This window comes from Podarcis filfolensis (assembly GCF_964270895.1).
Source record: "Podarcis filfolensis genome assembly, chromosome: 8".
NCBI classification, from domain to species: Eukaryota; Metazoa; Chordata; class Lepidosauria; order Squamata; family Lacertidae; genus Podarcis; species Podarcis filfolensis.
In genome coordinates, this window is record NC_139611.1 from 23,021,037 (window position 1) to 23,048,473 (window position 27,437).

The 27,437-nt window shown below is 44.2% G+C and overlaps 1 protein-coding gene and 1 long non-coding RNA gene across 4 annotated transcripts in view; both read left to right on the forward strand.

The window, feature by feature from the left end:
* The window catches only part of LOC310769585, a 276,754-nt gene that overhangs the window by 202,218 nt on the left and 47,099 nt on the right, over positions 1-27,437 (forward strand). The window lies entirely within an intron of this gene.
* Positions 1-27,437, forward strand: part of TP73 (tumor protein p73) — an 87,783-nt gene that overhangs the window by 13,247 nt on the left and 47,099 nt on the right. For 2 of the 3 annotated variants that reach the window (XM_083628707.1, XM_083628709.1), the window contains one exon: positions 20,488-20,733. In XM_083628707.1, the coding sequence (XP_083484833.1) occupies positions 20,488-20,733 (246 nt within the window). Of the gene's footprint in view, positions 1-8,623; positions 8,916-20,487; positions 20,734-27,437 lie in introns of those variants that run through there. The other variant, XM_083628708.1, reaches the window with a different exon arrangement.

The following is a 27,437-nucleotide window of genomic DNA, read 5'->3' on the forward strand; positions in this document are numbered from 1 at the left end:
CTCTTCAGGGTTTCATACAGGATCTCTCCCAGCTCTACCTGGAGGTGCCGGAGATTGGATCTGGAACCTTCTGCATGCAAAGCAGATGTTCTACCACTGAGTTATGGCCCTTCCCCCTATGCACACTTGCTTAGGGGGTCAACTCCTCTGAACTCATTGCTGAGTAGACATGCCTAGGTAGAGTAGCATTGTCTACAGAGACTGGCAGGCGTTCTCCAGGGATTCAGTTAGAGGTCTTTCTATTGGGGTCCTATTACCTACTGAAACCCTTTCATATGCATATTGAGCAGTGTTTTTCTACTGAAGCTTGGTTAGAGAATAGACTTTGTCTGTTGAAATCACACATAGAGAGATGCAAGAGAATAATAAAGTTGTTTGTTGAAGGAAATACACCAAAAGGATTTTAGGAAATACATAGCAGCTAGAAAGGTTTCTAGTTCTAGTCTAACTAGCCCAGAGAAGAACAAGGCAGCCATGCTTGCTCCTTCGATCTCGCAGAGGCTAGTTCAAAGAAAACCTATCATCTTGAGGTCTAAGAAAGAAGTGTGAGGAGGAGGAGGAGGAGGAGGAGGAGGAGGAAGCTGTAAACACAGCACCTAAGATGTATCAGCCTAAACAGACAGCTATCCTGATAGGTTAAATGTGCAGAGATCATCTGGGGATATGGATGCCCTTCACTCTATCTGTCTTAACCCCAAGCAGAGCTGCACCCAAGCTTCCAACACTTTCACCACCTAGCTGAAGACCCTGGGAATTGAACCTGGGGCCAGCTGGTTGTGGGAAGAGGAGCAAAACACTCTGACTAGAGATCTGAACTGATAGTTTGCAGAGGGGTTTTGAAAGTTGGGTGCATGCAGTCCCAGAGGCAGTGGAGACTGGTCCATTAGAGCAAATGGGGTACTGCCCCACCAACCTTGATTCCTCTGGATGTGCTTGGATAGCTCAGTTGGCTAGAGCGTGGTGCTGATAATGCCAAGGTTGCAGGTTCGATCCCCGTATGGGACAACTGCATATTTCTGCATTGCAGGGGGTTGCACTAGATGATCTGCAGAGTCCCTTCCAACTCTACTATTCTATGTCCACCTGCCTTCTTACTTGCAGCTTGCCTACAGGGTGGCCCTGGCTGTCTTTTTCATACTCCTTAGTCTCAGTCCTTGCCCTTATAGAATGTAGCAGGTATGAAGCGTAGGATGGGGAATTAAACTAGAATCAGTTGGCTCTGTTGTTGCTTCTGGTGCCACCTGCTGTTGACTTCCCGCTTTCTGCCCTATCATTCTCACTAGGCATCAGCTACCATTGCCTAGGGCAAGGATAGCCAATGCAGTGCTCTCTGTGTTGTTGGACTACAGTTCCCATCAGCCCCAATGACAAATGATGATGGGAGTTGGAAGCCAACATCTGGAGAGCACGACATGGCTAGGGCCACAGGTTTCCCAGCCCTTTTGGAAGCAAGGATCCTCTGTAACATTTTATTGCAGGTTCTGCTTGTGGAGTGCTAATATGCCAAGCCCTGTCAGTAATATCTGAGCTGAATCACTGTAACCCCACAATAACAGCCCTTTACGTGGGAGCCCAGAGGATGTAGTTGCATCCAGGTGAGTCCTGCTCAGAGAAGACCCGCTGAAATCATTGGACTTAAGTTAGTCATGTTGAGGACCTTCAGTGGGTATACTCTGAGTAGGATCCAATCCGTGGTTTACAGAAGAACTGATCTTGCCCAGAGTTGTAAAGTTCTGCACCAGGGTCTATATTTGGGTTTCCCAAACTTTGGTCTTGATCCGTTTGATCCGTTTTTGGAATACAATTCCCATCATCCCTGGCTAGCTTCCAATTTTGGGAAACCCTGGTCTACAGCCTAAGATACTGTGGGCTACAGGGCAGTGTTGAGGTCACTTGACCCAACACAAACCATGTCATGTACCCTATTTTATAGAGGACAGCCTCTCTGTTGAGAGACCTGGGAGATGCCCAGCCACAGTTTCCACCTGGACAGTAGCTCAAGCTGACCAAGGATGGTCATCCGCACTATGCTGACAAGTTCCAATTAAATTGTTCCAAGTAAATTGCTCTCTTTACCTCTAAATCTGCCCCTGCACATATAAATTAGTCTTATGCGAATGTGACGTAGATCTCTGTCCTCTTTTGCCCTCTTTTCTGGAGAAGCGAGAGTGGTTGTTCTCGCTGCCCCTGACTCTTTCAAGTCTGCTGGGAAAATGGAGTTCCCTTGCTCATGGAAAGTATATGGATAAAGGGATGGGGGACGAATGCAAGAGGGATGGGCAGGAGGCAGCGAATGATAAAAGGAGGCTTCATTCCAATATCTCCAACGGTCCTGAGAGTGTGAATGTGGATCCAGATGAGCCTGCTGGTTGATATGCATGCACTTGTTAGTATAGTCATACCTCGGGTTAAATATGCTTCAGGTTGAGCGTTTTCAGGTTACGCTCCGTGGTGACCTGGAAGTAACGGAATGCATTACTTCCGGGTTTCGCCGCTCGCGCATGCGCAGACGCTCAAAATGATGTCACACACATGTGCGGAAGCGGCGAATCACGACCTGTGCGTGCGCAGTCGCACAGACGCGGGTTGCGTTCGCTTCAGGATGCAAATGGGACTCCAGAACGGATCCTGTTCGCATCCAGAGGTACCACTGTATGTGCACTCTACATCCCGGACTGTTGAGAAGTTCTTTTCCTATGGTTGGTTAAGTTCAAAGTGCTGGTTTTGGTGTACAAAGCTCTCTATGCAGCATGGGACCAGGACACCTGGAAGATCATCTCACCCCTTATATACCCAGTCGATCACTGAGCTCTGCAGGTGAGGGCCTCCTGCAAATGCCATCTTACCAGGAGGTCCTTTGCTCACAACATAGAAACCAGGCCTTCAGTGTGGTGGCTCCTGCCCTCTGGAATGCCCTCCAGAGACAGAGCTGCTGTCTCTGTCGTATTTTCGGTCCCTACCCTCCTCCTCTCCCAACAAGCCTTTTAAGTTGAGATCTCTCCCAGTCCACATCTGTATTGGAATTGTTTTCTTTTCTTTTCTTTTTTTTTTGCAGATAAATTTTTATTGGAATTTACACAAATAAACATATCGATATATACAAAGTTCATTTGAATAACTTATACATATTATGTCCACCAAATTATACAAAAAATAAACACCTTGTTTTAGGCTCTGTCGAGCCTTGGACTTCCCTCCACCCCTTTGGTAAGTGTCAAATCGATTCTATGGTCACGTAATTTATTATTGATCTTAAATAGTAACCCCTTACTGTTAGAGTTGTTCTACCCCCGCTAGTGCCGTCTACCAATTAATTCCAATATACATCCAATATTTATTCCAGTCGTCATGAAATTTCCGTTCATCTTGGTCCCTAATCCTTGCTGTTATTCTAGCGAGCTCGGCATAGTTTACCATTTTAACTTGCCATTCACTTATATTAGGTATAACTTCCGTTTTCCAGTTTTGTGCTAACATGATTCTTGCGGCTGTGGTAGCATAAAGGAATAATATCTTGTCTTCTTTTTTAATTTCTTTACCCATCATTCCTAACAGAAAAGCTTCGGGCTTTTTGGGAAACGTGTATCTAAAGATTTTTTAAAGTTCGTTATATATTGATTCCCAAAAGCCTTTCACTTTGCTGCATGACCACCACATGTGGTAAAAATCACCTTCTGCTTCTCCACATTTCCAGCATCTTTTGTTTTTTAGCCTATACATCTTAGCCAATTTCACTGGCGTGAGATACCACCTATATATCATTTTCCATAAGTTTTCTCTCAATACCGTACACGCCGTAAACTTCATGTTATTATTCCATAATTCAATCCACCTTTCAAAATCAATATTATGTCCAACATCTATCGCCCATTTGGTCATTACCTCCTTCACCTCTTCGTCCTTTGTGTGCCACTCCAACAAGATATCATACATTCTGGACAGAGTTTTATTCTTGCCTTCAATAACTTCCACATTAAACTTAGATTTTTTGTCTTCAAATCCTAATTTCTTTTTATCTTCTTTTAACAGATCATTTACCTGATGGTATTGCAACCAACTAGTAAATAAATTTTTTATCTCATCGTACGGTCTAAGTTTAATACCATGCTCTGTTTTCCTTGTAAGCTCTTCATACGTGGCATTTTTTCCTTCCATATTAATTTTTTTAATAGTTAACACCTCTATTGGTGAAATCCACCAAGGTGTCTTCCTTTCCAAAAGATTTTTATTTCTTTCCCATACTTGGTAGATTGGACCTCTGAAAATATGATTTAAAAAGCCTCTATGCACTTTTACTTTTTCATACCACAGGTACGAGTGCCACCCGTACCTGTTGTCGAAGCCTTCCAAATCCAAGATGTCCCTATTTTCTAGTCTTATCCAATCTTTTAACCACAATAAACATGCCGCTTCATAATATAAAGTTAAATCCGGTAGGGAAAAGCCCCCTCTTTCCTTTCTATCTACCAATATTTTCATTTTTATTCGCGGTCTTTTTCCCTGCCAGATATATCTCGCCAAGGCTCTTTGCCACTCTTTACATTGCTTTACACCTTTAAGCATCGGAATATTTTGAAATAAGAATAACATTCTAGGCAGGACGTTCATTTTAATTACCGCTATCCTCCCCAAAAAAGACAATCTCATTCTCTCCCAAATTTCTAAATCCTTCTTAATCTTCTTCCAGGTGACCTCATAGTTGTCCTTATATAAGTTGATGTTCTTAACCGTAATCCATACTCCGAGATACTTTACCTTCTTTGCTGTCCTAATTCCCGACCTTTGTTCTAAATCTACAACATCTTCTTTAGTTAAGTTTTTTACCAGCATTTTGGTCTTGGTCTTATTAACCTTAAGGCCTGACACAGCACCAAAGCTTCTTTTACGCTATGTTTTGGATCTTCTAATGTTAATACAATGTCATCTGCAAAAGCCTTGATTTTATGTTCTTTCAATCCTACCTTAATTCCTTTCACCTCTGTTGCCTCCCTCACTCTCTTATTAAGTACTTCCAACACTGTTATAAATAATAAAGGAGACAAGGGGCAGCCTTGTCTGGTTCCTTTAGATATATCAAAAAATTCTGACGTGGTATTATTTATTATAAGTTTTGCTTTTTGCTCATAATAGATAGCTTCTATACCTTTTCTAAATCTTTCTCCCATCCCCATCATTTTCATATTTTTCATCAGAAAACGCCAGGAGACGTTGTCGAATGCCTTTTCGGCATCGATAAATACCAATGCCGCCTGTTTGTCTATTCTAGTATCCAAATATTCAATGATATCTATTACGTTTCTTACGTTATCCCTCAGTTGTCTCCCTGGTAGGAAGCCTGTTTGGTCTTTGTGAATTCTGTTGTTTAATACCCTTTTTAGTCTTTCTGCCATTACGTCCGCGAACAATTTATAATCGTTATTTAATAACGAAATCGGTCTATAATTTTTCACCTCCAAGGAGTCTACGTCTTTTTTAGGTATTAATGTAATAAAGGCCTCCTTCCAGGTATTAGGAATCCTTCCCTCTTTTAGGATATTATTCATCACATCGCATAAAACTGGACATAGTTGGTCACTTAGTATTTTATAATATTTGGCCGGTAAGCCATCCGGCCCCGGCGCTTTTCCAATTTTCATCTTTTTTATGGCCTTCTTTATCTCCTCTTGTGTAATCGGCTGGTCTAATAATTCTTTTTCTTCAGTTGCGATCTGTTGCAAATGATGTTCTTGCAGGTAACGCTCTATTTCATAGTCTGTTTCGTTTCCTCTTTTGTATAAGTCCTTATAATACTTCTGGAATAACCTTTTTATTTCTTTCGGCTCTTCCACTATCCTATCTCCCTCTCTTATCTTACAAATCATATTTTGTTTCGTCCTTTCTCTTAGTTGCCATGCCAAATATTTCCCTATTTTATTAGCTGATTCAAAATTCTTTTGTTTCATCATTTTAATTTTCCATTCTATCTCCTGATTGACTAACATGGAAAATTTGGCTTGTAGTATTTTTATATTTTGCTTTATAGTCTCCTCCCCAGGTTTACTGACTAATTTTCTTTCATTTTCCATAAGTTGTATTAAGACCTCCTCCTTTTTTTTCTCTTTTTCTTTTTTCAAGTGACAATTTTTCTGAATTAGGAAGCCCCTCATAACTGCTTTTCCTGAGTCCCAAACCGTTTCTATCGCAGTTTCTTTGTTTAGGTTCCACTTAAAGTATTCTTCAATTGTTTCTTTTGCCTTGTTTACTATCTTTTGATCATTAAATAAATATTCGTTCATTCTCCATCTACCTACTGTAACATCTTTACCCTTTATCTCTATAAATACCGGGTTGTGGTCAGATAAAGTTTGCGGGAGAATTTCAGACTTAATTAGACTCTGTGTCAGTTCCTTCGAGATCCAAATATTATCTATTCTCCCCCAGCTCTGGTTTGAATTTGAGAAAAAAGTGTACTGCTTTATAGTGGGGTTTTTAAATCTCCACGCATCTATTAGACCCATCGTATTTTCGGTCCCTACCCTCCTCCTCTCCCAACAAGCCTTTTAAGTTGAGATCTCTCCCAGTCCACATCTGTATTGGAATTGTTTTCAAGGTGGTCTTTATCGTTTTATCACTTGTTGCTTGCTTGCTTGCCCTGGGCTCCTTTGAGAAGAAAGCGCAGGACAGAAACGATTCCTTTGGAAGGAGAGGCGACTTGGAGTCCTGCTTTTGGCAGGCAAAAGCTCCTAGGTTTGGTTCTTGATAGAATTGGAAATGGGCCCTGTCAGAAAGGGTGGAGAGTCAATGTGGTTCAGCATAGGCCAGGGGTTAGGAACCTCAGGCCCGGAGCTGAATGTGGCTCTCCAATCCTCACTTTTGGGCCCTTGGAACTCTTCCCAAGCCACAACTCTCAACTATATCCAGAGGCCCTGGGGAACAAGGTGGACACTGAAGAATCACCATGGTGTCAGGGTTCGTTCTTGCTCATATCTGGAACCAGGGGTCTCATTGGAGGAAGAGCAGGGGGAGCACAGCCTCTCCTTGAGTGCTTCTGCCCAGCTGGACCATCCCTCTTGCTTGCCTGGTGAAGGATAGAGATGAGTGTCTGCAAGTGTGAGTAGAAACCAATCTACTGCACAAAGCTGAAGCTTACGTTCATTGCTCCACCTTCTCTTGCCTCTGGTACCACCCACCACTGGCATGTGGCCCTTGGAATATTGCCCAGAAGGCAATGTGGCCCTCAAGCTGGAAAAAAAATTCTGCATCTTTGATGTTGATGTTTCTGAGATGGATGGACCAGTGGTCTGATGCAGTAAATAAGGCAGCTGCCCATCACCCTCCATGCTTCCTGATCCTCTCTTTGCCAGTCCTTGAGACACTCTCTCTCTCACACAAAAAATCAAAAGATAAACTATCCAGATCCACACCATACATTCAAAGCACGTTCAGCACTCTTGACTTCCCCCAGAGAATCCTGGGAACTGTAGTATGTTAAAGGAATGGGGGATTGTTCTCCATGAGGGGTAAACTACATTTCCCAGGGTACTTTGGGTGAAAGCCAGGTACTTTAAATATGCAATGGAGATGCTTTAAATGTATAATGTGCAAGGTTGCCGTATTTCAGAAAGTGGAAATCCGGACACAAAAGTTGTTGAGCTTCTTTTGCAAAATCTCTTGCAAAAAACATGGGTTGCCATACGCCGGGTTTTCATAGACATTTTGACCAATTTTCGGAAATTCCGCCCAGTCGCTATTTTTGGCAGACAAATCCTGGCTATGTCCGGGAAATTCTGGATGTATGGCAGCCCTAATGGTGTGGACCGAAGCCTTATAGGTGAGAAGCTTTCATGCAGCTTGCCAGCTTGCAGACTCCATGATATTAAAATCCATTCATGCCAGTGGTATGGAAGCAGCACAATCAGTACCCCGCTTTGCACTCTTGCATATACAGTGGTACCACAGGTTAAGTACTTAATTCGTTATGGAGGTCCGTTCTTAACCTGAAACTGTTCTTAACCTGAAGCACCTCTTTAGCTAATGGGGCCTCCTGCTACCGCCGCGCCGCCGGAGCACGATTTCTGTTCTCATCCTGAAGCAAAGTTCTTAAGCCGAGGTACTATTTCTGGGTTAGCGGAGTCTGTAACCTGAAGTGTATGTAACCTGAGGTACCACTGTATCTGCATCTATCGATCAATGGATTGATACATGTTTTTGTTGCAGAAAGAAGGCCTTCTCTTTAAAGCACAGACTTTCTATTACTATCTGTCTTGGGAACAGACCTTTTTTTCAGCTTCACAAATACACACACACAAACACACACACACACACACACCTGGGGACAATTTCCAAATCGTTCCATTTGCCTGTGCAGAGAAGTCTCACTCTGTCCATGACAAAACAACGTACCACCCAAATCTGTTTCATGCAGCTAAAAAAAATATTTTGGACATGGGAATTAAGTCTGGCTCAGTTTTATTCTGCAGAAAGGACACCCACCTCACACTCCAACCCCCCCCCTTTCCACTGAGAACCAGTGGTACTGTCCAATACATCACCGGGCAAGTCTAGGCCTGCCTATTTCTTTAATGAATAGTCATGAGAGAGGGAAAGGGGTGGGTATGAGTTTTGTTGTTAGATGCAGCTAGATGACAGAACTAAGGTGTGGGGAGGGTGCCGGGGGTGGGGGTAGAGAAGCAAGCAAAATAGCCAGCCACCAAAGTAGCCAGCCCCACATCTTTCCGCTGCCCTTTCCCCATTGGCACACCACAGGCACTTCACCGCCCTCCCCCACTTTTGCATGCCGTTTAAATGCCCCCCGTGGCTCCACCGTCCACCCCTTGACTCCATGACTCCGGCGACAGGGATTTCCCCTTTTACTTTTAAACCCCAAGAAGACTAAAATGCTGTACGCTAGCAACCCAATGCAGCACTACACCACGGTAGGTGTCGACTTTTCTTCTGCCGAGGGCTCGGTTCCTGTGACGCGGTGGCGCTTGGCTAGACCAAACAGGGCACCTGTGGATTCTTGAGGAATGCCAGCTTGGGCTGGCTCAGGATGGGTTGAAACAGGGTAGCGTTGGCTTTGCCTGTTAGCAAATGGTTCAGTGGCACAGGACATCTCCTTTGCATGCAGAAGGTTCCCGGGTTTAATCCCTGGCATCCCCAGGTAGGACGGAGAGAGTCTGAAAACCTGGAGGGACGCTGCCAGCCACCGTCTTTGCACTTCTGAGCATGTGGGGAGACGCATTGATCTCACTCTAGCAGACTTGCATTGAAGATGGAGTTGGGTCCTACAGCACAGGATGCTTGTTTGGCAAGGCATCTGGTACGGTGGCTCAGTGGTGTATTTTGACCTTTGTCTCCAGTTGAGATAAAGGTTGGGCTCCGACTTGACTCCCACATGTTAATTTTTTTAATGCTTCTCTTGCTGGTCTGGAGGTGTTATTTCCCCATTCATCCATAACTTTGTAAGGGAGGCTGTTTAGGAAGCTGCTCAAGAGAACTGGGGACAAAAAGGGATCTGTAAAACCAAAGACCCAGTACGTTTAGGATATGGCAGTCAACAAAGACCACAGGGGAATCCACGTTGTCCTTTTTAGGAATGGGATCCTGCAATGTAGCCTACACTGTGACAGTTCAGCTGTTTGCAGGGGTTCCAGCGAAATGCAACACAATGTTTTGGTCCTCAGCATGGTCTTCAAAGAGTGATAGAGGAGGGTTTGTCACCATGCCCACAGAATTTGGCTCGTTACCACAGTGCATCGGAAACGAGCGTCCTTAGAATAAAAGAAAGGCACTCACTGGCAATTACTGATGAATGTGCTTGGCTCATATTTTAAATATTATAAGTAGATTAATGCCTTTAATCAATAGTATGTGTCAGTTAAGTGTTCCATTAAGTAGTCAGTTAGATTTTGCTCAGAGTAGACCCATTAGGCTTTATCTAACATTAGTCCTAGAGTAGACCAATTCATTCCAATGAGTCTATTTTAGGTTAAACTTAGTTGGATACAACCCATTGAAATTAATGGGACTAATGTCTGATAAACCCAGACTCTTGTGTTGGTGCCCTAGCCTTTGAAATTATTGGATTATTGGTTGGTTACAGAGATGAAGGCTTGTTTCTTTATGGGTTTTCTGTGTTTCACCGATGGCATTCATACATTACCGTATGTGCTTTTAAGGCAAGTACGGTATATTAAGCACTCTTAACAAGCGAGAAAGGAAGGCTGAGTTCAATGAGACTTCTGCTTGAACATGTTAAGTTCGGGTGGCATGCTTCTTAGCTTTTCTGACATTATTTATCCTTGACAATCTCAAACAGTAAATACCTTTTTATATAGAAAAATCACCATGTTATACTCTTAAAGCTATCTTGCAAAGAAAGCAATTTCACAGTAATTATTTCCATTTCTCTTTTGCTTTGATCCATGAAATTGCTGAACAATTAGCAACCCGCAAGAACATCTCCAATGGCACAGAAATTTCCATGAAGTTTACGATGACAAACAATCTCTCTCTCTCTCTCCCTCCCTCTCCTATATGAACAATGGCAATGTTAATTCATGCTCAAACCCTTTGCTGTAACTTTAAAAGTCGCTCCAGAGCCTGGCTTCTAAGTTGCATTTATTAAATCCTGGCCATTTCATTGGGATCCTGCTTCCAAGCTTGGACCCTAAATGTATTACCTAGAAGTGAATTGCACTAAAATCAAAGGGATTTATAATCTGATTCTTCACAGTTAGAAGTTATCTGTCAATTTATCACTCAGCATTTAAGGTGATCTGCCTTAGACCTTGTTGTCTACCAAACAGTGTAACACACCCATGGTGTGTGCTCAGTGGGGTCTGACTCTTAACTTGCGCTAATTGGTGTGAGTCACTCAGGGTAGCTGCCTCCGATCCTGTGTAATGCTCACAGGCCATGTGTTTTCTGTAACCTTAGGAGATAATTGCCAGAGTCAGGGTGACTATGTCTCTTTAATTTACTTCACCAGTAATCGCCACCGTTGTGGTTTTGTTTCTTCTTCTTTTAAAACAAGCCATTTATTATCTGTATATCTTGCGCTCCCGGTAATCTCTCGTCTAGATTTCAGATCTGATCCATGCTGGATTACATTTAGTAATTCTGTCATAGTACCACATACTAAAGCTCTTGAGGGTGTAGCGTGATAAAAATGCTGACCAAGTTCATGGCATTTTCTCGTAATAGTACGCACAATTTAAATACCATACATACACAGTGGCGTAGCGTGGGGGGTGCAGGGGGGGCGAGCCGCACCGGGCGCAACATCTGGGGTTAGGGCAAATCCCCGGGTTAGGGGGCGCAAATCCACGGGTTAGGGGGCGCAAATTACTTGCCTTGCCCCGGGTGCTGACAACCCACGCTACACCACTGTACATACACTTACTCGCAAGGAGTCTTCCCTAACATGATGCATTTTCACTAATATATGCATTTCACTAGCATTTCTATGCACACTGCCACCCACTCCAGTGTATTCACAGCTTTGTACACATTATTTGGTTACTGAACTGCCACCAAATTTGATGGCCTTCAAAAGAGGATTGGACAAATTCATAGAGGAGAGAGCTACCAATGTCTACTAGTCGTGATGGCTATTCTCTGCCTCCATAGTTGGAGACAGCCATGCTTCTGAATACCAGTTGCTGAAAATCAATGGAGGGGAGAGTGATCTTGTACTCAGATTCTGCTTGCGGGTTTCCCATTGAGGCATCTGGTAGGCTTCCATGAGAACAGGATCCCGGGCTAGATGAGCCATTGTGCTGATCTCACAGGCTGTTACTGTGTTCTTTTATCTTTTCAGAAAGCGCCAGTTAGGCAGAGGTCTGCAATAGCATCCTAACCAAAGCGAATCCATACCCTCTGCCCCCATTGCAATACTTCTATAGAAATCTATGGTGCAGTCACATGTGGAATGCTGTGCCCAGTCTCAGAAGAGGTTGCAAATCAGGAAAAAGGAGTAGAAAATGGCAACTAAAATGATCACAGCAACACCCCTATAATTTTCTTTCTTCTTTTTTTTTTTTGAACTAATAAGCTCCTATCCCTGCAGCCTTTTTAGTTCAAGAAAAGAAAAGAAAGTTCAGATTCTCCAAGTGCCCCTATTTCCCAGGGACAGTCCCAGATTTAAAAAAGTCATCCGGGTTTCTGATTTGATCCAGGAATGTGCTGCTTTTCCTTAGGATGTCCCTATTTTAACCAGAGAAATGTTTAGTTTGAGTAAAGATGGGTGTGGGACTTGGCAGAGGTTTTTTTTAGAAAGTTAGGCATGGTGTGGAGAGAGTGGATGGAGAGGGTGGGGGTTTTTTACCCTCTCTAATGAGACAACGACACAGGATCAGCTGAAGAAATGGATTGGTAGGAGATTCCAGCCCAAAGGAAGGACTGCACACAGGGCATAAACTATGGAAGCTGCTACCGCAAAATTAGGTGATGGCTTGAAAATGGGGGTTAGACACATTCTTGGTGGTGGAGGAGGAAGCTATCAGTGGCATCTAGTCATGATGGCTGCATATTATGCCCCTGATGACCGGTTGTTGGGGAATAACGGTGGGATGGGCTTCTTGCAGCCATGTCCTTATGGTGGGCTTCCCATGTGCATCTGGTTGACCAGCTGGGGAAACTGAATGCTGTACCTTTAGTCAGATCCAGAAAGACACCTCTGATGTTCTTCTTGTTGTTTAGTCATGTCCAACTCTTCATGACCCCATGGACCAGAGCACGCCAGGCACTCCTGTCTTCCACTGCCTCCCACAGTTTGGTCAAACTCATGCTAGTAGCTTTGAGAACACTACCCAACCATCTCGTCCTCTGTCGTCCCCTTCTCCTTGTGCCCTCAATCTTTCCCAACATCAGGGTCTTTTCCAGGGAGTCTTCTCTTCTCATAAGGTGGCCGAAGTATTTTCTTATGCCTATTCAATTCCCCATCATTGGCAATGGAAGGATCTGCTAGTTTGTGGCATCTCAGTGTCTCATTTTTCCAATCTTAAATTCAGTTCTGTCTCTTTCTACAGCAATTTGCAATTCAATCATCATCATCATCATTAAAATTCTTCAGCATTTTAGTGTGAATTTCCTCCTGATAAACACATTTTTGTATTTTCATGTGTTTTTCAGCCAGAAGTCTGTCCTATCCTGCTTTTTAATAGTTTTTTAAAAAATATATATTTTTAAAAATGAAAATGTTGTGCTTAAATTATACACATCCTTGTAAACACTTTCCCCTGAAATATGCATTTTTTGCGCATACGTTTTATGCATTTCTATTATAAAGTTCACACTTTATATGCCTTACACCTTTGTGCACATTAGATGGTATCCAGTGCTAGTCCTACTCAGAGTAGATCTTCTGAAGTTAATGGGCATGACTACCTTCGTTTCGGTAATTTCAATGGGTCTGGTCTCATTAAGCCTAGCATTGGCCATAACCCATTATCCTCATAAAATACAGATTTCAGTATATGTCTTTTGAACCAAAACTGCATTTTTAAAAAACGGACTCTGCTTACTCTGTTCAAGCTGCATATTAGCTGGAGAACTGTGAATTTGGTTGGTTTGCTTTAAAATGCAGACAAAACAAAATTCTCCTCAATTCCTATTCTTGGGGATCTCTGTCTGAGGAGGCACCTCAAGATCCATAGAGCGGAGGGCGAAAGCATCCTGGAACTGTATTATCAAAGAGGACAAAGGAGTTTTGCATGCATATTTTCGGGGAGAAAAGAGGTGTTCTCCACCAGTGCAAGTTCAGTCTTGCTCCGAATTCCAACTGTTACTCACTGAACACTGATGATATTGTAGGAGTTGCAACGCGCTGGAGGTCTTGCTTGACATGGATGTCTCATGTTGGTACTTTTTTAAAAAAAAGAAAAGAAAAAGAAAAAAGAAAAAGAAAGGAAGCTATTAGAGTGCAACATCAGAAAGTTATCCGTGGGTGAGGTTCGAGAATCCCAAGTTATAACTTGTCCCTTGATTCCAAAGTCTGGTTAGTTTTAAAAATCTTAAGATTGATGGCATGTTGGTAAGGAGGGGAGGGTAACTAAGTTCCATTGCTGTGTTGAACTGGGGATCTGCAAAATGAAATCCATCCAGCTTCTGGTGCTTTGCAGACACATCTTCAGAGTTTTGCTTTATCTGGTGTAGAGTCAGGTCGTTGGGTGGAATCCAGTGCTAGAGTAGACCCATTGATGTTGATGGGCGTGGCCAAAGAATGTATATGATAAGGTTGCCATACGTCCAGATTTCTCCAGAGAAGTCTGGGATTGCAATGGCGGAATCAGCGTCTGGAGGGGGGAGGATTTTGGGAAATCGGCAAAATGTCTGGGTTTTTGAAACTCCCCCCCAAAAAGTTGTCCGGATTTTTAGTTCTTGAAATATGGCAATCCTAGTACATGCCAACCAGATGAACCTCGGGGTCCCTTACAAGTCTTCAGTCCTATGATTCTATGGCTGTATTACCCTCTCACCAGCAGAGCCGTCTTTCCTATTGGGATTACTGGTGCGTTGCGCCAGGGCGCCAGCCTCTCAGGGGCGCCCCAGTGGGTGGGGGAGCTGCGCGGCTTTACCGGCAGCCTCCCCTTTCCCTCCTGCACGCCCACCAGCTGTACCCCGTCAACCATATGGCTGGCGGGCATGCAGCTTCCTTCCCAAGCCCCCACGGGAGGAGAGTGATCCCCACGGAGGCTTAGGTAAAGGTTGACAACTCTGGGAAACAGGGGTGGGGCGCTTGAGGGAACTTGGCACCACGGCGCCGGATATGCTTAAGACGGCCCTGCTCACCAGCAAGGTAAGGTTAGCTCCAACAGTTTCCGGCGTATGCTGAAAACAAACCAACCCACACACTTATTTGCCCAAGCATTTTTCTGGACACAGATATAGTGCTGATATTTGCTGCTGGATGTTGTAGGTGTTGTTGCTCTGGGGTTTCAGTGTTGGCTTATTGCATTTTTATAGTACATTATCATTATCATCATCATCAGTATTATCGTTTGACTGTAAACTGTCCTTAAATCTTCTGAATAGAAGCAGTGGTGGAGCATACAGTATGCCCACACTGCCCAGGGCAGGTGCGCACCCGAGGAGGGCAGGGGAGTGGAGCTCACTCCCGAGGGGGGCAGGGTGTGGAGGGTGCCCTCCCAGGCATGGGATAGCCACTCGGGTGCATGGAGCGGCATGAGTGCCTGGAGCCAGGGGTGGAGTGAGCCGCTGATGGGGGACATTCAACACACTGTCCACCCATGACTCCCAAGCCTCTCTGAGCTGTCAAAACGAAGGGAGAAGGGGGGAATGGCGCCGACAAAGCGGCGCAGCTCCCGCCTTCCCCCAACAGCTCGGGGTAGGCTTGGAAGTGATGGGTGGGCAGTGTACCGAATGTCACCCCTCTCAGCGAAGGCACCCGGGGCAATCCGCCCCCACTGCTCCCTTCCTCTGCGCCTGCATAGAAGGTAGCATATAAGTTTGTTTTTAAAAAATATATTTCTAAATTATTTTAACTCATATGAGTAGATGATGATGATATTGCACTGCTGTTTGATTCTTATGTACACTGCTCACACATTCATGTTCTGGGTGAAGGTGCAGTTTAGGGATTTCCCAAAGAAATAAATGGCAGTATTTTTCATGCCAGTAGTGAGGAAGGTCAGTTACAGAGCCTCTCTGTTTGACCTTCAGTGCTATCCCCATCCTCACACCTTCCTGGGCAGGTTTCACACCCTCCTTAAACCATCATAACCCCCCCTTCTTGGACCACTTTGGGTATCTCCTTCTCTCCTCCACATTCGCTTCAGATCTCTTAAGGGCTTAACCAATCAGTTGTTGTGCTCTCTATTTTTTCCCTTGCATGCCACGGTGGCTGGTGGATGTTTGGACTGGTGGGGCGGAAAGCAGGGAGCCCAACAGCAGGTGGCGCCAGAGCCAACGACAGGCACAGCTAACTGGTTCTAGCTTTGTCACCCTTCCTTCTCCCAACTGCGTTCTGTAATGGCAACCAGGAAGCGGACTTTATTTTTTGAGCCTGAGATCTAGAGTGTGGATACAGATAATGACCCAAGCTTTCTTCCCCCTCCCCATAATATTTATTGGAATTTTACAAAAACATCAGTTTACAAAATACAAAAAAGAACATATGAAAAGAACAAAATAAAAAAAAGAAAACCTAAAAAAAATACATAAAAAAGAAAAAATGCAAATAAAAATACAATATACAAAAAACGAATAGGTAAAAGAGAATTAAAAACAAATCCATTTTTTATAACTTTATGCTCATTAACTTGTTTCCTTGACCTCCTCACACCTCCCCTTTTTGTATTCCCATTTAGATAATCAAATCAGCAAATCCTTACCCTCTTTCATTTATCTTAACTCTATATCTTAACATATTATAACTCTATATTTTCATCCATTATCAATCCATTTTTGCATATTCTTATTAACTTTGTTGCTAATACCCCCTATTCAATCCAATCATCATTTTAACATTCATTAATTTTACAATATTTCTGTAGATAGTCTTTAAATTTCTTCCAATCTTCTTCCACCAACTCTTCTCCCTGGTCTCGGATTCTGCCAGTCATTTCCGCCAGTTCCATATAGTCCATCACCTTCATCTGCCACTCTTCCAGGGTGGGTAAATCTTCTGTCTTCCAATACTTTGCAATCAGTATTCTTGCTGCTGTTGTTGCATACATAAAGAAAGTTCTATCCTTCTTTGGCACCAATTGGCCGACTATGCCCAGGAGAAAGGCCTCTGGTTTCTTCAGGAAGGTATATTTAAATACCTTTTTCATTTCATTATAGATCATCTCCCAGAAAGCCTTAATCTTTGGGCACGTCCACCAAAGGTGAAAGAATGTACCTTCGTTTTCTTTACATTTCCAACATTTGTTATCAGGCAAATGATATATTTTTGCAAGCTTGACTGGTGTCATGTACCACCTATATATCATTTTCATAATATTCTCTCTTAAGGCATTACATGCCGTAAATTTCATACTGGTGGTCCACAACTGTTCCCAGTCAGCAAACATAATGTTATGACCAATATCTTGTGCCCATTTAATCATTGCAGATTTAACTGTTTCATCCTGCGTATTCCATTTTAACAGCAAGTTATACATTCTTGAAAGTATCTTAGTTTTGGGATCTAACAGTTCTGTTTCCAATTTTGATTTTTCCACCTGGAAGCCAATTTTTTTGTCCAAATTATAGGCCTCTCTTATTTGATAATAATGAAGCCAGTCTCGCACTTTATCTTTTAATTTCTCAAAACTCTGCAATTTCAATTTCTCTCCTTCTTGTTCCAATATTTCCCAATATTTCGGCCATTTGGCCTCCATATTGAGCTTTTTCTGAGGCTTCGCTTCCGATAATGACCCAAGCTTTCTTTTGAACGCACCAGAGCAGACTTTCCTGTTGTTGGACCACAGCTCCCATCATCCCTGGCAGCTAGGGATGATGGGAGTTGTAGTGCAACAACTTCTGGGGACCCAAGGTTGAGAAAGGCTGCATTAGAGCCTTGAAGAACTCAGCGGAGAGGAGAATGGCAGCAGAAACTAGTTAGTTAGAATCATAGAAGCTTATAATTGTGGAGTTGGAAGGGATCCCAAAGGTCATCTAGTCCAACCCGCTGCAATGCAGGGATCACAGCTAAGTGGTAGTTGGCCCTGCCTGTCATGTGTTCAGTGTTCTGGGCAGGGGATATTCCCAGCTGTACCGGGAGATGCCAGCAATTCAACCTGGGGCCTTCTCTGTGCAAAGCAGGAGTTCTAACCATTGAGTTTATGGTCCCTCCCCAGCGAGTGATGCTAGAAAGCTATTGAAGCCCTTGCATGGGTCTTTAGCATGGACACCAAGCACAGGGCAAGGGAATCTGTGTGCCTGTTCTGGGGTGGAAGACCTACGTACGTGCACAGGCTTGCCTCTGCCAAGACCAAAAATATACTTTGTTCAAACACGCTCACGAACTGCCTCGAAGACCTCAAAAAGGTGGGAGATGCATACGTTGAAATAAGGAAAGCGGATCGGAAGGAGGCTTTGTAACTCAGCAAGAGGGCCTTTGCTTTCTGCGCAGTATCCTCGGGTGTGGCACTGTGGTGCCCATTGGGAGTGGTAGGGGCCAAAGGGAGGAGGCCCAACAGCAGGTGGCGCCAGAGGCAGAGCCAACTCATTCTAGCTGTGCCCCATCTGCCTCCTTCTCCCTGCTGAGTTATACAAGGGGCAACACTCAGGCTAAGGTGGAGGAAGCTGATGGACAGCGCCCATCCCCTGTTGACTAATGGAAAGTAAGAAGGCTGGCAGGTGGGGGTTGGCTAAAGGTAGCTAGCAAGCCAGGGAAGATTCTTTGCAAAGTCTTCAAGATTCATTTGCCCATCCAGGGAGAAATCAGTGGGGTAGCCTCATGGGTGCCATGCCCAAAGTCCATGGGCCACATCCACTGCAGGGGACCCACCGGCCCCCAGCAAAATCAACACCCTCTTTTCTCCATCTCAGCGCTGAGCTGAGCAGCTTAAAGCTCCTCTGCACAGTCCAGCCCTGCAATGGTGAAATGGCCCAGTCAAAGCATGGAGTTGTATGGAGAGGTTTACTCCACTCAGCACAGCACTTCAGTGGCAATGAGTGTGGCGTGACCTGTGTGAGTGGCTTTATATTGGCTGCGTGTGTGTGGCATACAACCCTTGGACCTTCAGCCACAGTCCTCATGCTGAAAAAGGGTAGATGGGTTTTGTGCAAGACAATTATCACCTGCTTCCAGTTCCTTGGACAAGTTTACCTGCACAAGGAAGTAGAGAACTGCTTTATTCTGAGCCAGACCCTTTGGTCTATCTAGCTCAGTATTGTCTACACTGACTGGCTGTGGCTCTCATGGGTTTTAGACAGAGGAAATCCCCAGCTCTGCCTGGAGATGTCACAGTTTGAAGCTCTGCTCTGCATGCAAAGTTGATGCTCTTTTAATTGAGCCACGGCTGCAGTTCTCTTAATAGCTGTATGCTTCTCCACAGATGACTGCTGTGCTTATTCATTACATCTGTGGATGAGAATGCACTGCAGCCCATTGCAAGTAAACTTGCCCATAGACTTTTAAAGCTGGAAGGATTCTTGGACATCACCTCCAGGTGTGGGGAACCTATGGGCCATCCAGAGGTTGCTGAACTGCAGCTCCCATCATCACTTTTGGCTGTATGCTGGCTGGGGCTCAGGGATGGAGGGGAAATTCATTTGGTCTGCATTTTAATACAAGCTTCTCAAATCTGCCCCTCCAAAACAGCTATGTGAACCAAAACACAGTTCTCTTTTGAAATGAGCACTTCTCCAAGAGAAGATTTTCAATGAAATAGTCCAAGCAAAGACTGCATACAAGCAAGCATGCACATATTAGTGAAAATAATAGTCAAACTTGCATCCTATTGGGAGGTGGGGAAACAGCTTGCAAAAATGCTCACAGAAGGCAAAATATGTGTCGCAAGAATGCACAAATAAGGAGAAACGTGTGTAAAGATGCACACACACACACACACACATTTTCATGCTGTCTTATGTAAAAGGGGAAAAAATGCAATGTGCAATCTAGATTTAAGACTGGAAAAAGGAGAGGAACTGAAATGGACATCTCTTTCTATCTCTACCCACAGCTACACCTCGAGATACCGTATTTTTTGCTCTATAAGACTCACTTTTTCCCTCCTAAAAAGTAAGGGGAAAATGTGTGTGCGTCTTATGGAGCGAATGCAGGCTGCGCAGCTATCACAGAAGCCAGAACAGCAAGAGGGATTGCTGCTTTCACTGCGCAGCGATCCCTCTTGCTGTTCTGGCTTCTGAGATTCAAAATATTTTTTTTCTTGTTTTCCTCCTCCAAAAACTAGGTGCGCCTTGTGGTCTGGTATGTCTTATAGAGCGAAAAATATGGTAGTTCATGAGGGTCAGTCACTTATGCAAATGCCTTTAGTCTCACTTTCAGAATGGACAGCGCCCAAATCACAAAACCTTTAGCTCTTCCCAAGGGCAAAATGCAAGGGTTCCATTTTGCTAAATTTGTTATATGTATTATATATGTATGTATGTATGTATGTATGTATGCATGCATGCATGTATGTATATATCCTGGGTTGTGTTTTTTTTTCGGGGGAGGGGCAGGGTTGCACACGTGTCATCTCCATCCTGGATCAAGGTCAGTCTTGTTAGAAAAAAATGCAAAAGGCAAAAAAGAGAGTATCCTTCTCTTTTTCTAACAAGTGGTGGCTTGTTTGGAATTGGGGGTGGTGTAGTGGCTAAAGATAAGAAGCTGAGCCATGAATGGCCCATGCTGGTTTTCTCTGGAGTGAGGCTACCCCTTTAAAGGAGCCTGTAACAAGACACCTGGAAAACTTTTTCTTTTGCCAAAAAAAGGAGTGTGTTGAGATTTCCATGTGTTTAAACTGGCGGTGTTATTTCTCTCCATCCCTTCCTTCCTCCTCCCCCCCTTTCCATCCTCCTCCCCCTCCGTTTCCTTTCCTCCAGTCTCAGTTTAATTTGCTAAACAACAGCATGGATCAGAGCACTGACAGCAGGGCCGCCTCCTCTAGCCCTTATAGCTCCGAGCACGCCTCCAATGTCCCGACACTCTCGCCTTACTCGCAGCCCAGCTCCACCTTCGACACCATGTCCCCAGCGCCTGTCATCCCATCCAACACTGACTACCCGGGGCCGCATCACTTCGAGGTCACCTTCCAGCAATCCAGCACGGCTAAATCTGCGACCTGGACAGTAAGTTGCATGGCTTTATTTTTTTGGCTCTTTTGGGGGGCAAGGCCACAGCTCAGTGGAGGAACAGCTTCCCTTTGCATGCAGAAAGTCCCAGGTTTGATTTCTGGTGTCTCCAGGTAAATCTCATTCCTGAAGGTTTAGGCTGGAGAAGGGGAGACTGAGAGGTGATAGGAGAGCCATCTTCAAATACCTGAAGGGCTGCTGCATAGAATATGGAGAGAGCTTGCTTTCTCCAGCGGGTAGGACCCAAATCAATAGATTCAAATTCCAAGAAAGGAGATTCTACCTAAATATTGTGAAGAACTTCCTGACAGTGAGAGCTGGTTTGATAGTGGGATGGACCACCTCGGAAGGTGGTGGACTTTCCTTCCTTGGAGGTTTTTAAGCAGAGGTTGGATAACCATCTGCCATGCATGCTTTAGTTGAGATTCCTGCATTGCAGGGGGTTGGACTAGATGGCCCTTGAGGTCCCCCCAACTCTACAATTCTGTGATTCAGTGAAGCCCTGGAATACCACTGCAAGGCAGAGAAGACAATACTAGGGTAGATTGACCAATGGTCCTACTCAGTGCTTTTTGTCAAGGGGTACTCAAGGGTAGCACCATTTTTTGTTGTTGTTAAAAAGTGTGTCACTTACTATAACAACTTCATGGTGAGTACCAGTACCTATTTTTCTAGGGGGGAAAGCACTGGTGCTACTCCGTATAAGGCAGCTTCTCATGTCCTTCAGCTGGGGATTTGCCAGCCAGGAATGCACTCCCAATAGGTTGCCATCTTATTTATTTATTTTAGAACCTAAGCAACTGCCTTGTGCAGACTCAGGCCACTGATCCATCTAACTCAGTGCTGCCTACACTGACGGGCAGAAGCTCTCCAGGGTTTCTGAAGGACCTGGAGATGCCAGGGATTGAATCTGAGCCCCTTTCCATGCTCAACATGTGCTCAACCCACTGAGTTATGGCCTTTCCTCAAATGCTGGTGCATGACAATAGGCGTTCTTTTAAATATGCATTTGCCCATATTGGGCAAGCGGACTTTTCAGATGTGTCAATGCACCTTACAACTATCTTGCCTTTTTCACTCTTCAGTCCAACTTTGGGAGCTAGGTCGCCGGTATGTCCATTATATGGGACCTCTTTCTCAACAAGCCAGTTCCAAAATCCCATCACACCTGGTGCAATGCAAGCAAAAGGGTGCAGGGCATAGCTGAACAGATGTGGCATTTACTGTTCACATATTACACATATATCTGATCATACAACTTAGTGCAGCATAGGCGGGGTTTCCCATGTAGCAATGCATCCATGTGCTGACCAGACCTGATAGCAACAACAACAACAACAACAACAACAATTTAATTGTACCCCGCCTATCTGACTTGGTTGCCCCAGCCACTCTGGGTGGCTCCAGCCACTCTGTTTAAGTATGGCAAGTTGGCTGTGTCATATCCCTTTAGACTGGCAGTAGCCAAAAGTGTTGCCTTCCAGATTTTGTTGGACTACAATGCCCATCATCCCTGGCCTTGCTGGTTTGGGCTGATGTGAGTTGTAGTCCAACAACACTTGGGGAGAGCACCCTGTTGGTTGTAACTCTTAGACCGTGCCTTCAGAACTGGCTTCATTCAAAGTCTCACCCACTGAGCTCTATCAGACAAAGCAAACTAGCCATTTTCTGCAGCAAGGTTGAGAGGGGTCTGAACCCACTTCTCCGGTATCACTCAGGTTAAGCCGCAGGTTTAGCCAGTTCCCTTCCTCTGCAGTCTCCAAATGGTCACCACACGTGTGGTACATGGTACATAGACAGGCATCCTTCTATGCTGCTCCTGTGACACACACAGCCTCCCTTCCCACATGGTTCCTGTCAGTAGGGATGGAGGAGAAACTTGATTCACTTCACAGTTAAAGGCAAGCCTACCTGTTCCACGCTTTCCGAAACAATATGCAAACGGAAACATGGCCATCCTTTGAAATTTGCGCTTCTTTGAATTTTTCAAGGCAGCCAAGTTACGTGCACCAAAAGCGCATTGGCTGGGATGAAGAAGCATGCATGAAAATGCATGGCATTAAGTGAAAACAACATGCAAAACTGTATTCTGTTAGGGGAAACTGCTTTGCAAAAATGTGTATATTAGGCAGACTTGCAGACAAGCATGCGTATATTAGGAGATTGTCACATTAAAATCACTGCGAATTTTCACGAGCACTTTATTGAGTGGTTTTTTTTGGGGGGGGGGAATCAGGAAATTGATGTGGAAATGTGGAGAACTGAAGTTAAGACTAAGAAAAGAAACCGAGACGCTGAAGATGACAGATTCACTCATCCTTATCAGTCAGGATAATGCAGTGTGAGTGGTGAGGAGAGTGCCAAAGGCACCACAGCACCGTTCTCCTCCTAAGTAAACTGTTTATTTGGGTACAAGGGCATTCTCGTTGGCAGGCACGTGGCTTTGGAATTCATTGCCAGACCACAAATGCTGCAGGCTTTCCTGAGATATTTGGGGACTCAGCCCCAACCCCAACCCTTTGCAGGCTGTCCTTTGAAGGGTTGTTACTGGGTTTCCCTTTGCTCCAGGCCTTTCATGATATTGTAGTAATTTTGAGTGGGTCGGCTTGCCTTATCCGTTACTGTTCTCCCAGTATTCTATTCGCTAACTGTCGTCATTGCATTTCTGAGTTTTATTGCAAGCTGTCATGAAGGAGGCAGCATATAGCTGTTTCAAACCCATAAAATGGTGCTGATAAGGGCACCATCTCTGGGCAAAGCCTAGCCTCCATCACAGAATATAAGAAGCCACCTTAGACTGAATCAGACCACTGGTCCATCTAACTCAGTACTGCCTTCACTGGCTGGCAGTGGCTCTCCAGGAAATTCATACAGGAGTCTCAACATCTCACCTTGGAGATGCTGGGGATTGAACCTGGGACCTTCTGTATTCAACACAGGTGCTCCACCACTGAGCTACAGCCCTTTCCTTAAAACACAGGAACATAGTCAGCTGCTGTATACCGAGCCAGACCATTGGTCCATCTAGCTCTGTCTTTTTGACACTGGCTGGCAGCAACTTCCCAGGGCTTCAGGCAGAGGACATTCCCAGCCTCCCCTGGTGATTCTGCAGGGTTGTAGGACCTGCACTCTTCTGCATGAAAAGCAGGTGGTCTACCACCAGGCTTCCCTTCCCTAAACTGAACTCCCTTAGCCCAGCCCAGAGTGACCAGGAACCCACAGGAAGGCAGGATTTCTTTTCATGGCACGGACTTTAATGTGATTAGTAATAGCTCAACAGGTTAGAGCATGGCTGCTAATGCCAAGGTTGCAGGTTCAATCCCCGTATGGGATGGCTGCATATTGAGGGGTTGATCCTCAGGGTCCCTTCCAACTTTACAATTCTATGATCACTGACTAGTGGTTGTTAAAAGGAGAGCTGGCACTCAGGCATTAAAGCCCATTATCTGCACACACATGCAAATATTGTAGCAAGTGTTCCGCTAGCTGTTAAATCATCGTGGTAATATTTATAAACCAGCCCAAGTTAAATGGCACGCACAAAACTCTTCTCATACTGGAAGGTGTTAGGATGAGCTCATCACCAGTCTTACATGCGACTGTCTAGCATTAAGATTTCAACTGATTTTTCACCACAAGCCTAAGCACACTTACAGTACCTGGGAGCCAGGTATGATGGGGGAAGAAACATGATTCAGTCTGCATTTAAAGGTGAACCTAATCTGTACTTTCTGCAACAAGACGCAGTCATCCTTTGGAATTTGGATGTCTCCGAATCTTGCTGTGTCTTTCTCCAGTGTATCAGAATGCATATATTGAGGTAAAGATATCCTTTAAGGGTGCATATATTGGTGTAAATGATGTACCAAAATGTGCTGCGCTGTGGGGAAACTGCTTTGCAAATACTGCTCACGTTAGGAAAACTTCATACCAAAAACTAGCAGGAATTCACAAATGCGAGTGAATTTTCATGAGAAGTATATAAAAAATTGGAATTCGGGCACTGATGTGGAGAAAACATTGGCTTGCGGCAGGAAAAACAAGAAACTGAAACAGACAGGTTTTTCCCATTCGCACTTGGGAGTAGCCCCGTTGAATTCAATGGAGCCCAACTCCCGAGGAAATGCACGCAAACTCTGGGTGCACATCTACTCGACTATAGTCCTGCAGACAGTTAGGCAGCTGCAATCTCAATGTGGAGATGCCTAGACAAACTCACCAGGGTGTAAGCCCCACCAAACATACTTCCAAATAAACAGGCATAGAACATGATTGCAATTGTGTTCAGAATCTGAGATGTTGCCTGCTCTGTGCAATGGTGGCTTGCTGATCTATCTATCTCTATCTATCTATCTATCTATCTATCTATCTATCTATCTATCTATCATCTATCATCTCTATCTATCATATATCTATATCTATCTAATCTATATCTATATCTATATCTATATCTATATCTATATCTATATCTATATCTATATCTATATCTATATCTATATCTATCTATCATCTATCATCTATCTATCATCTATCATCTATCATCTATCATCTATCATCTATCATCTATCATCTATCATCTATCATCTATCATCTATCATCTATTCATCTATCTATCTATCTATCTATCTATCTATCTATCTATCTATCTATCTATCATCTATGCTTTAATCTCCCACCTTTCCTTCAAGGAGCTCAAGGTGACATACACGGCACTCTTCCTCTCCATTTTATTTTCACAACCCTGTGAGGTAGGTTAGGCTGAGATGATGACTGCCCCAAGAAGACCTGCTTGGAATGTAAACTGTTTTGCCATCAGTGGGGATACTTTTGAGTAAGTGTTGCTAGGGACAGAGTGTCCATTGATCAGATATCCTGGGATTGCACATTATTTATTTATTATTTAGCATAATGTATATACCATTTGAATGCAATAAACCTCTAAGTAGTGGTTTTCAAGACATATTAAAATGATCAATTTTTTAAAAGTAACACTAAACACATTTAAAAGAGAATTAACATTGGTAATTAAAATGAGATCCAAACACTTGTCAGCATTGTTGCATTTTAATATTTTGCCGGAAGCCGCCCAGAGTGGCTGGGGAAACCCAGCCAAATGTGCTGGGTATAAATAACAACAACAACAAAATTATTATTATTAATCTGCATGTCTGGATAGGCTTGCCAAAACAAAAATATTTCAAGCAGGTGCCAAAAAGAGTATAGCACAAAGGCCTCTCTGCCTTGTATCAATAGGCAGGGAGTTCCAACGTGTAGGTGCTCCTACACTAAATGATTGATTTCTTACAATTGTAAAACGAGTATTATGTGGCGTCTGTAACAGGGCCATCAATCATTTAGTGCTAATTGAAGCGGTCAACTGGGCACACATGGGGTAAGGCTATCCCACAAGTAAACTTTTCCCAAGCCGTTAAGGGCTTTATATACCAATTGTGATACCCTGAACTTGACCCAGTAATGAACAGGCAAACACTCCAGGTCTCTGAGCAGAGGTATTGCATGTTGACAGGGCCTCACTCCTGTCTGCTCTATCTGCAATTCCCGGGTCAAGCACAAGGGAAACCCCACATAGAGTGCATTGCAGTCATCTGGTATGGAGGTCACGACTACCTGATGTACCATAGTTAAGCTGGCACATCTGGTTAAAGGAGCTTCTAGCCACTGTAAGTTCATGGGCCTCGGGTGGTAAAGCTGAGCTGAGATAACAGCTTGTCCAGGGCAACCCAGTAATGTCACAAGAGTTTGGACATAGCTTCTCCAAGTCAATCCTATGGACCAAAGCAGATCTTTCTCCATTTCTCAATGTGCAGTTTGGGATAATCAGCCTCCTGGTGGTTTGAGAGAGGTTGTGCTTCCAGAAGAGAAAACAACCACCACCACCACCACCCAGGGTTGCTTTCAAGTATGCTATACTCAGAGTAGACCCACTGAAATTAATGAATGCTGTAGGGGCCTCCCATTCTAGGGCAGTGATACCTGTACAGTGGTACCTCAGGTTACAGACGCTTCAGGTTACAGACTCCGCTAACCCAGAAATAGTACTTCGGGTTAAGAATTTTGCTTCAGGATGAGAACAGAAATCGCACAGCAGCAGCACGGCAGCAGCGGGAGGCTCCATTAGCTAAAGTGGTACCTCAGGTTAAGAACAGTTTCAGGTTAAGAACGGACCTCCAGAACGAATTGATTATTGAAAGTCACTAGGGGAGAGTAGAGATCTTCCAAAGGGCACTGTTTCCCTTGCTCCTACTCTGAAGAGAAATATATTTAAGGAGGATATTGAAAAGCTGGAACATGTGCAGAAGAGGGTGACCAGGATGACAAAGGGCCTGGAAGCCAAGCGTTATTAGGAACAGTTGAGGGATTTGGGTATGTTTAGCCTGGCGAATAAAAGACTGAGAGGTGATATGAGAGGCGTCTTCAAATATCTGAAGGATGCCCCATGGAAGATGAAGCAAGCTTGTTTTCTGCTGCTCCAGAGGAGAGGACACCATCCAATTGATTCAAACAACAATAAAGGGGATTCCAGCTAAATATTAGGAAGAACTTTCTGGTAGTCAGAGTTGATTGATGGCGGAGCAAACCACCTTGGAAGGTGGTGAACTCTCATTCATTGGATGTTTTTAAGCAGAGGTTTGGTGGCCATTTGTCAGAGATTCTTTAGCTGTGATTCCTGCATTGCAGGG